The sequence below is a fragment of the Diadema antillarum genome, unplaced genomic scaffold (genome assembly GCF_040938485.1).
Source record: "Diadema antillarum isolate AM-2024a unplaced genomic scaffold, OU_Dant_1.0 scf00000001, whole genome shotgun sequence".
Lineage (NCBI taxonomy): Eukaryota > Metazoa > Echinodermata > Echinoidea > Diadematoida > Diadematidae > Diadema > Diadema antillarum.
The window spans coordinates 4,793,748-4,805,385 of NW_027270890.1; the positions used below are offsets into that span (position 1 = coordinate 4,793,748).

General features: G+C 38.0%; 1 protein-coding gene across 1 annotated transcript; it reads left to right on the forward strand.

The window, feature by feature from the left end:
• Window positions 1-10,021: 10,021 nt before the first annotated feature.
• On the forward strand, window positions 10,022-11,344 carry LOC139724253 (uncharacterized). The gene has a single exon (XM_071635429.1). The coding sequence runs from the start codon at window positions 10,208-10,210 to the stop codon at window positions 11,342-11,344; it is 1,137 nt and encodes a 378-aa protein (XP_071491530.1). The 5' UTR covers window positions 10,022-10,207.
• Window positions 11,345-11,638: the final 294 nt, after the last annotated feature.

Below are 11,638 nucleotides of genomic sequence, written 5' to 3' on the forward strand. Positions count from 1 at the left end.
AACACGTACTAAACTCTCTTTGTGAAATATGTAGTTCTGTCCTGGGTGCCACAACCAGTGTTCTATGTGTGAAAACGAATTTATTGTTGAATAGAAATCCAGGCTAGTAGAAAGTTAGTCTGAAAAGAAAGAGTAAAATTTTCTAAGGAAACCAATGAAAATTTGATGGATTGAAATAAAGAAAGTTATTGAATTATGAGATTTCATTAATTTTCACTAAAGAGTTCTTGAACAGTCGATATGAATATGCAAATACTGAATTGATGATGCCATCCCCTCATAACTTGCCATAGAGTTTGCACATACAATTTGAAAATTCCATTTTTTTTCAAATGCCATTATCTCAAAATCCTGATATATTTGAAAAATAATTATTCTGAAGTTGTTCAATCATGAATAACATTACATATTTACACTCTCGTAGCAGAAAAATTAAATTTCTGATATTTGTGAGATGACATCATCAGCTTACTCATTTACATATTCATATATCAAAAAGTGTTCGAAAACTGGTTTGCAAAAATAAATGAATCCTTTCAATTTCATTACTTTCTAATTCTTAATCCGATTTTGACCAACTTTTCATTGTTGTCCTTGTAAAATTTTACTCTTTGTTTTCAGACTTACTTTCATCTGGACCGGAATTCCCCTTTAAGAATATGCTATTTTTGTTGAAAGTTAAAAGATTCAACATTAAACAAATCAAAGTTGATTCTATGTTTATGTTGGCCAGAAGTCTGTGGCTACACAATACAGTATGTCCCACAAAAATTACAATCAGATTTTCGCATTGATAACACCCACTATGATTAAATTGTCTAAATGCTACTTCAGGGTCTTAAACATATCATCTTAGCTCTATTTCGCGGAAAACCCCATTCAATTTGGTTAAGCGGTCACAGAGAAATGTGGATTGTTGTAAAGCATGTCATGAGTCTGATTCTTCCAAGTTTAGCACTTGAATGCTCTTGTGTGTGAACACAATAGAGAGAACTTGGAGGGAAGAGATTCCTGACATGCTCTACAAAATCCCTTATTTCTCTTTGACCACTAAAGCAAATCGAATGGGGTTTTCTGTAAGATGTGGGCAATGAGTTTCATACCCTGGAATTGTATCTGGATTGATTCACTATTTTTAAACTTATCATTGTGGAGGGTCCCGTTGTAATTTTTTGGGGACACACGGTATAACGACAATTCGTGATAACGATGTTTTGAAAGCTGTATCGCACCAGCATCTGTCTCTTTCTTTCTCCTCTCTCTCTCTCTCTCTCTTTCTATTTCTCTCTTTTCCCCATTTTTTCTCTAGAATGAAATGAGATGATAAAATGATTTTCCCGCAGAGACTCAAAATGTTGAGTGTTTTATGAGACAGCCACTAGAGAGCTGCGTTACATATATAGGCCTAGTACATGTATTACTAAAGGAGGGTTTCCGCCCATGTTTGCTCTTCACTAAAATAGTAGGTCATGTGAGGGTATTTAGCTAATCTCAATACAATGTATTGGCAATGATTCTTACCACTTTATCTCGTTTCGTCGCGTAGGGAAACCTAAACATTTAGATTTGGATTTCCTTGGTCTAGGGCCTTGATGAAGGCGACTGAACTTTCTGATGGTTCATGTTCCTTTGTAACAAACATGAATAAAATAACTTCTAACAAATGCAGAAGAAAGGAGAATCGGGAAGGCTTTGTGTGAATTTCATTTGTACATTTTGATGTGAGCAAAAGGGAATTTCAATATTATGATACCAAGATGTTTGTATGAATTCGTTTAATTTGCCGACTTTGCAAGATTATCACGTTTGTTTCATAATAATCGGTATTTATGATCTGGTGATTAAGTAACAAAGACGGCTTTGCCATGACATCTTCACATCATCCTGCTAACAAGGACATCATAGCTTTTAAACTTTTCCTGAAGTACTCGATACGACAAGAATTTGTGGCACGCACACACACACACACACACACACACACACACACACACACTCACACACACGCATATCATTATATCAATCTATTTCCCTCTACCCATCATCTCCTTAGTTAATACGCGACGTATATGAAAAGTTTTATTGCAAATGAGCTAGCCGCCATTTTTAAACATTTCAAAGTAAGTCCATCATCAGATAGAGCAAAATTAAAACTTTCCAGTATTATCTCACTTGTGATATAATAAGTATTATTCTTGAAGTTATGATTGAAAATATCTTGTATTTTCTTATTAATTTCTTTGTTTTTAGCAGCTTTAATCACAAAAATCTCACAAGAATGGAGTTAGCTCGATTTGCGATAAAACTCTTCAAATCAATAAGACAATTTTGAAAGCAAGTAGGCCTACATGTACCGAAACTATGAAATAGGAGATTGTTGGTGGTCGATATTGCCTCGGGAATCTTCTAACGTCTCACATGACGTTATCAAATCATAACTATTTTGAAACGAACCACGTCAGAGTAAGTGATGAATCAACGCTATTAAAGAACACTGCTGGCTGGTCTGGGTAACAGTTGTCGAATTCAAGCTCAAATTGTCGGATTAAGTGTTTCGCATGCTTATTTGAATGTTGATAGAAAAATCAGTTAGGAGAAGACGACGTGACAGAATGTGAACGGCACACTGTAAAGTGATTATCATACGGCAACAATTCACTGCTAAAAGTGTCGGAGAGTTGATTGACAAACACGGAGCAATTTCACTTTCGTCTCCCAACTCACATAACTGTCAAAAATAGAAAAACAGAAACAAAGGCAATAGATAAAGACATTTTGTTTTATTACATTGTTCATTAGCCTAGGCGTTCTGACTCATTTAATTTTCGCCAAGATGATCCTTTCAATATCTTTGATAAAGAATGGAATAAGTTTATTTCGGGGTGCTGTTCGTTATTCCGAAGGTTCTTTTTTCCGAAGGTTCGTTAATCCGAAACACACAATTCCCTATACCTAGAGGTTCGTTAATCCGAAAATGAAAAAGGGTTCGTTAATACGAACATTTGTGGCGTTTTTCCGAAGGTTCGTTATTCCGAAGTTTCGTTAATCCGAAAATGAAATAGGGTTCGCTATTCCGAAGGCTCGTTTATCCTAAAATGAAAAAGAGTTCGTTATTCCGAAGATTCGTTAATTCGAAAATGAAATAGGGTTCGCTATTCCGAAGGTTCGTTGATCCGAAGTGATATAGGGTCCGAAACGAACCTTCGGAATAACGAGCTTTGTTTCATTTTCGGATCAACGAACCGTCAGAATAACGAACCTTATTTCATTTTCGGATTAATTAACCTTCGGAATAACAAACCTCATCACATTTTCGGATTAACGAACCTTCCGAATAACGAACCTTCGGACTAAAGAACCTTCGGAATAACGAACCTTCGGAATAACGAGCTGTAACCGTGTATGGGAGTAAATGGTTAACACCCAGGCAGTGGTCCTGAACAATGGGCAAGGTTTGAATGCTCTATTACATATTCATTAGAAATTCCACTATCACCGCTAGTTTCTATTCATCCTGAAATGTAGTGTATGGAAGCACATGAAAACATGTGCTTACTCTTTTTTCATGTGCATGCATTTTACCCTGTACCATGAATTCAGATTAGCAATGCCCAGGGCAATCTATCATGAATTCAAATAAAGCATTTATGTGCCTTGGAGCAAGAGTTCAGAAGCCTTGTCAGCAGAGCTCTGAAAGGTGGTATTCGTGGTATTCATGTCTATGTTTAGGTCTTTGTGTAAGCACACACTCACCACATACACATGGTTCCTGTGTAAAGTTCAATTTTGTACAGAGAGTTCAAATTTGACCAAAATCTGGAACTTAACTCTAAAATTAATCATGGATTTAATTAATCTGATTCATGCTATCATGGTCAAATCACCTCCAACAAAATTATGCACTATTCAGCTTTTATTCATATCAGTGACAGTGTTATCTGATATATAGCTTTCGAACTATTTAAGGATCAAAAGTGGGAATTGTTTTTAACACCTAGTATAAGCCAGTTCACGGTTCCAATCTGAATATGTGCAGATAAAGATCATTTGGGACCTTCTATTAGAATGGAGCAAAACCTAGAAAGGGCTTCACGACAACTGTGTTATAAATGAACCAGGTGCAGACTGGTATTTACAGGTGGATTTGCTTTCTTTTCAGCACCATGCAGCATTGACATGTAAATTACCACTTCCTGCATGTCTGTTTTCAACTGCTCTTCTTGAAGAGTATTCCATGTTTTACAAAGGCTGTGGTTGGAGAGGTCGTTGCAGACTAGTGGTGACTGTGAACTTCGTAATTCGGGCCAGGAGGTTTTAAACATGGAGTTCCAACTGGCTGTAATTATTCAAACAGTTGTCAGATTTCTATTGATGTACAAAAGAATTCCACAGGTGCACTTGTGCCTTTGATGATCGATATTCCAAGCCGCCGTCTTGCTGAGCAATTTGAAGATTCATTTTGAACGTTATCATAATGTTGGCCATATTTGCTTATTTATTTATTAAATTAAATGAAATTTCACTTTAAAAAGCTTGTAAAACAAAAGTCAATTCCGTTTGGAAATTTGCGCAAAAATGTAAATCAGAGCTGTATGATGTGAAAATGTTTAAAACTTTACCATCCTGGAAAGCTGGTTTAATCACTTTTCCACTTAATTTCCCCCAAATGAAATGTAATAATCTTCAAGTATAATTCTTTATTGATAGATATGTCATATTAGTGCCCGGGTATGCCCAGTCGAGTAATTTTCGTCTTCATTTCAGCATTTTTCCTCAATTTCTGTTCGCGCATCCTCGTGTCTGTACCACCTACCTTTTATAACAAGGGATAGCGAAAAGTAATTACCATCACAAAGACATACACATGTATCTTCATTTTGAAAGTGGCTGGTGATTATGCAATGAGACACGAGTCAATTGTCTTCGTATCGGCGCGGCAGATCCTGTTTGGTACATGCTTCAAATGTTTTTGAGCGGCGGCTTCGAACATAGATCAAAGGGAATAGCTCTGTTGTTACTCCATCTCTTCAACCTCCTTGTTCGGGCTAAGTATTCACTGATAAGTTTCAAGGCCAACATTAGTACTGCCGAGTTGAAAAGCAGCCACTAGCGGGCGCTGCTGAGATTTCGACACAGTGGCACGTCAGACCTGGGCGAAGGGACGCACGTAGTTGTCGGTATCGGCGCCGTGGTCGTGGCCTGTAGAGTGGTGATACCCTCTGTGGTCGGTTCTTGCGTGGTAGCCGTTGTAGGATTAGTGGTAGAATTTGTTGTAGGTTCCATGGTGGTAGCTGTTGTACGATTAGTTGTGATATCTGTTGTAGGTTCCATGGTAATAGCTGTTGTAGGATTAGTGGTGGTAGCCGTTGTAAGTTCCGTGGTAACCTCTGTGGTAGGATTAGTGGTGGCATCTGTTGTAGATTCCATGGTGGCAGCTGTTGTACGATTAGTTGTGATATTTGTTGTAGGTTCCATGGTGGTAGCTGTTGCAGGATTAGTGGTGGTTGCCGTTGTAGGTTGCATGGTAGTGGCTGTCGTAGGATTAGTGGTGGTAGCCGTTGTAAGTTCCGTGGTGGTATCTGTTGTAGGATTAGTGGTGATATCTGTTGTAGGTTCCATGGTAATAGCTGTTGTAGGATTAGTGGTGGTAGCCGTTGTAAGTTCCGTGGTAACCTCTGTGGTAGGATTAGTGGTGGCATCTGTTGTAGATTCCATGGTGGTAGCTGTTGTAGGATTAGTGGGAGTATCTGGAGTTGATTCCATGGTGGTAGCCATGGTAGTAACTCTGGCTGTGGTGTCTGTGGTCTGACGACGTGTTGTTGTTGCAGTAGTAACCACAGGACCGGGTGATACAGGCCGTGTTTCCGAGCTACTACTCGAGCTGCCTCTCGAGCTGCCACTGGGGCTACCACTCGACCCACTCTCATCCGAGTTACTTCGCCTCTCTCTGAGGAGCCGGAAATGGTCGCTGAGTCTACTTCCTGTTCCTGCCCAGCGTATAAACAGAATTCGAAAATATACGAGCATGATATATCATATTTGAAGTTTGTATATATTTGTATAGAATAAGACAAATGAGAGGGAAATCATCAATGTCTTTATTGTTGTAATCTTATATTCATCTTATACCGTGCAGATTACATGTTCCAAATATACATTCTTCCGGGTTTGCCATCTTTCCGAAATCCTCGAATTAGCATTTCCCGGCGATCGACTGCTTACTTCGATCATGTTTCCACAAAGAGAATATTATGTCTGCAAACAGATTAAGTGAAAGCCAAACAAAATACATTTAATGCACGGACATTGAAATTTGTGGCAACTATCTCATTGATTATATCAGATGGTTAGGACAGTTAAATATGATTGATGTAAAACGATAAAAGTTTCCAAATAAAGTTGAAAGAGACTTACCCTCGACCAGCGTTACGTCATGGAGGACACAAAGACCCAGGAGGACAAAAAAAAGACATGGCGGACAGCTTCATCTGAAGGAACGAATATGGACACAGATCCTTTACTCATGAAAATGAGTCGCATTGTGGCCATATTAAAGAGTCACACATTGTCATTCAATCTTACTTTCTGTAAAACAAACCAATGAATTCAAATTCATGAATTTCTTCCGTCGAGATGTAGGGCAATTTGTCAATCAGTTGCAAACCAATGAATGCTCGCAATATGAACAACTTGTTGTTTATAGCGGACTCAAGGAGCAGTGACGGGAAAATAAAGTGTCACCTATTAAAGCAACGCTTGCCCCGGATGATGTGTCATGTTGGTAAGAAACATATCTTACAAAATAAATTACATAATAACCAAGTCTACATGAATACATGATTTTTGCAGATACATGCACGTGTCGAAAGATCAGTTAAGTCATCTTTTTGCAACACATTTTGAAAGGGAAGTGAATATTTCATTAGCAAATCGCCCAAACTGCTACTGAAAACAGTCACAGCAACCCAGTTAAAAAGGTGAGAGAAGTTACTTTGTGGTAATTACATGTATCATTGTCGGGATATAGTGATTCGCTATACTGGCGTTGACACACGCAAGTAGATATGAGAGCAAATAAAAGATGCAGTATCAATAAACTATTGTTATATCATTGAATTGTCATCGATTTTGTCTTGGGAAAGGTTGCATGCACTTAATCTGTCGACATTTCCTTCAGCAGGATAGCAAGTTAATACATTTCTGAAGTATCTGTCAATTGATATCAATTAATCACTCAATTGTGTAATACTAAGCCACCTTAGGTTTCATGCTAACAAATTTTATAAGGAGTATGACAGTCGCTATTTCAGATTCCAATTTAAAAAAAAAAAACAAAATTCTAAATATCAATCATTCCTCAAATAAAATCAGTATATCACATGTACTTACCTTTGTTAAGTAGATAGCTTTCTCGATATAGAGTCCAGGGACGGCTTGGCGATTTCTAAGATGTGATATTTCACAAAGTGATTCGATCAAGTGAATCATAGCTGTTTATCATGGTTTATGTACGCTGAAAATGAAACAGCATGGCGTAGTTTTCCCTTTCTCTCATCGAATGTTCGTTAATGCGGTGAGTTACAGACGAAACCCATTGATAATACAGGATCTGTGTTGTATGTGGTGAGCAACCAATGAAAACCTCAATATCATAGAGTATTTTTGTCTGGTATTGACAAAAAAGAAGAAGAAGAGAAAAAAGCTCCCTTGTGGTGACGATGGGATTTTTTTTTTTTTACTTTTTTGTTAGGCTTACGGCTATAGTAATGGATTTCATGTAATTCTTGATTCCGCACAAATGTTATTGTTATTTCATCAATTTCCATGTCAGTGTGACTCCCTCTTCTACAGAAAACGGAACAAGCTGGTTTCTAGGATTCCATCGTATCGGAAGCACAGTCCGAGAGGACCCCTCCCCAGAGAAAGCCCGGCTCAGTAGCCTCACTTTCCCTCAGAGGTCTCCTAACCTCAGTCGTGCCCCTAATCTTTTTTAAAAGAGACACTTCTACTGTATATTTATTTTCTCACAAGAAATGAAGATCATTTTGCTCCATCAACCTTCATTATGTAATATTTTCGAAAACGATCCCTTGTCAGTTGTGTGACCAAATCTCAAGCATTCATTTTTTTTTATAAGAACTGACAGTTGTCCTCATGTTATCATTTACGTTATTACTAAGTTTAGGGAATACCAACTGCCTTGTGAAATTATTGTTTCACTGTGGTATAGCCAGTCAAGTAATGTAATTGTTTTGTTTTGTTTTGTTTTGTTCCAGTGTTCCACGTTCTACAAGCGTGGCTTTTTTAGTGGAACACTGTTTTCCATCATTGTGATTATTTACTATTTTTGTTGCCATGACAAAGTGCATTGTTTTTTTTTTACGACATCATTCGTGTATAATATACTTTATATTGTATTGAAAAAATCCTTTATCGGACGAGTGTAAGAGAAATGAAAAAAAATGTATCACTTTGGATTATGTCAACTTTTTCTTTTCTTTTCTTTGTGATGATGGAAATAAATAAACTATTGAATTGAATATTGAATGTAATGTCTGTAGTATTTTGTCTGTAGTAATATTTGTTAATACTTGTACCTTAACAGAGATCAGCCATTAAAACCTATTGTTGATTCCTCCACGTTCATGTGTTGTATCTTTTATGGTGTAACTTGCACATATTATTGTAATGTTTATTTCCTTTTTATTTATCATGTGGAAATAAATGAATTGAATTAAAGTTGCTCTCCTTTAATCATAAGCTTCAGATTTATTATGATCGTAACTATCCATTAGAAAGATCAAAAACTAATTCCAGAAAACCCAAGAATCCATGGATAATGAAAGCAATTATGAAATCAGTTAAGACGAGGAATCAGTTATATAAATCTTATTTGAAATATCCAACGATTGTATCGCATCAAAGTTATAAAAAATACTGTAATAAATCCACAAGTGGTGAGTATAATTCGTGAGTCCAGTAAACTTTATCATTTTCAACTGTCAGCCAAAGTGTCCTCTAATTCTAGCGCCACCTGGCGTCTGATTTAGGAAATTCTTGGCAGATCTCCTGCCTAAGGACGAGGCCGGATCATTTTGTATGGTAATGGAATTTCCTGTGTTGCTGATTATGCTTCCTCCTTCAACTCATTTTTCAGTATTATTGGTCCAAAATTAGCAAGTAAAATCCCAAGCACGGACCATGTGCAATTCTCAGATTTTCTCTTAAAACCACCAGAAGGGTCTTTTTCTGAACTCCAACGAAACCTGCTGAAATTTGTTTATTTATCTATCTATTTGTTTATCTATTGATCTATTTTATTTATTTATTTATTTATTCATTTATTTATTCATTTATCTTATTTCAGTATGGTAGCTCTGTCAGTGCCTAAACATAACATACAATTACCGTATACACTTACAACATGGCCAGATAGTTGAGTATTGCGGAGGTAGAAAAATACATAAATGTTTTAATCTTTTACGTCGAAATTCACTGAGAAGTGATATGTTGAAATATGATTGAGAATGATTGAAAACAAACATAAGTGTCTAGGTTACAGCACATGTATATATTGCTTAATCCATAATTCTTCATTTCACATATTACATTTAATCATACATTTGTCAAAATGATATAAATCTATCTTTCTAAAAAACAATAAACACATAAATTTGTCACATTTTTCACAATTATACTATGGCAGGGCCTTTAAAGCAGGCAAGCTGAATAAACACAAATAACTTGCTCACAATACCATTCTTTCATTCATAGCAGCTGAAATAATATAACATATAAGAGAAAAAAAACCTGTTTCAATCTTTATCAGTGTCATATCTGATGATTTAGAATTCGTAATATCCACCAAAACATAACATTGTTTGAGAAAATAAAGATGTATACAGAAATGCATGAAACTAAGAGGAAAATAAAATGCGTAATTCATTAAACCAGAATAATACATTTCATATAATCATTATTCTTTGAAGAAAAAAAATCATCTTTCATTACTGTTATGTATGATCATGCACTGTTGGCTTGCCATAGTGTGGTTGCTATGACGACGGGCTCCGAATAAATGATGGCTACTAACGGGACGTGTCCGTGTCCATTGTCGTTTGTCACATAGTAAGAACACAACAAAACTGGCGACGAGGACGGGATATTTGTGACATTCGACTCTCTAAGTTGTAGGGGTGCAGCTAGCACAATGGCGAGTGCAAATTTGGGGCAGAACAGGGTATTTTTGCCACCGTTTAGTTCCAGCTACGACAGCACGGAAGACTGGGACTGTTACGTCGAGCGGTTCGAACTTTACCTATTAGCAAATGGGCTCGCGGTGCCTGATGAGCCAGTACAGAGCGCACGCGATCGCACGGAGGAGCGGGACCTAGCATTAGTAAAGCAGGTCACTGCCATGTTCTTACATTCTATCGGACCGAAATACTACAGTCTAGTACGAGACTTGGTAGCACCAGCCACCCCACAATCGAAGTCCTATAACGAACTGAAGATGGTTTTGCGACGTCATTTGAAATCGACGCCCATGGTTGTAGCGGAGCGACGAAAGTTCATCCGTCGTGATCAAGCACCCGACGAGTCGACGAGTGACTACGTGGTTCAGCTGAAACATTTGAGCTTGAACTGCCAATACGGGGACAAGCTCGATGAACAGCTTCGCGATAGATTCATCAGTGGCATTTCCCACGAGCCTACTTCGCTGAAGTTGATGGAAAAAGCAACAGAAAACCCCAGACTTTCGTTCAGAGAAGCGGTAGACTACGCGCTACAGAGAGAAACAGCAGCGGGAGAGGCCCGTGCTATGCGGAACCAGAGTTCGCGGAATGGCATAGATTACAACGGCGCTAGACCAGGAACTAGGACCAGCACCATTGTGAATGCGGTCTACGGCAAGTCGCACGGTTCTACAGGCAGCGGTAACCGCGGGAGGAAGGAACAACGCGAGTGCTATCGTTGTGGGAGGAACCATGCACCTGATCAGTGTTGGTTTAAGTCAGCAACTTGCAGATGCTGTCAGAAGAAAGGACACATTGAAAGGAAGTGCCGGAGTAAGCCAAAACCGATGAAAAATCAGAACAAAGAACACACAGACTCTAGATCCAAGACTAAGTCAAAGACTAAAGCAAACGAAGGACAGAAAAGGAAAGGTGGTATTCATAATGTAAAGGAAAGTCATGAATACAATGATATGTCTGGAAACAGTGAGAATGAGAGTGAGCGTGATGGTTCTGACAATGAAAGTGATGTTGAGTACGATCGCACTATGTTCAAGTTGAGGACTGAGAGTAGTTCTAGGTTTAGAACTAGGTCCAGTTCTAGCGTTTAGTCTGAGAGTGGTGCTATTTTGGCCCCCATTGAGATTGAAGGTAAATTGACACAAATGGAAGTCGATACAGGGTCAAGTGTAAGCATCATACCACTGTCGTACTATGAAAAGCATTTGTCCCACTTGAAAATGGACCAGACTGAGAAGTCGTTTGCGAGTTTTACAGGAGAGACAGTTGAGCCTGTTGGTAAAGTCCAAGTCCGGGTCAGATATGGAACGTACCAAGGTAGACTAGCCCTGTATGTACTGGAATGTACAGAGTACATGTTGCTAGGTCGTGAGTGGTTAGGAGTA

Excerpts from the sequence above, each read along its gene's own strand:
- LOC139724253 (XM_071635429.1), top strand. The coding sequence starts at position 10,208 with ATGGCGAGTGCAAATTTGGGGCAGAACAGGGTATTTTTGCCACCGTTT.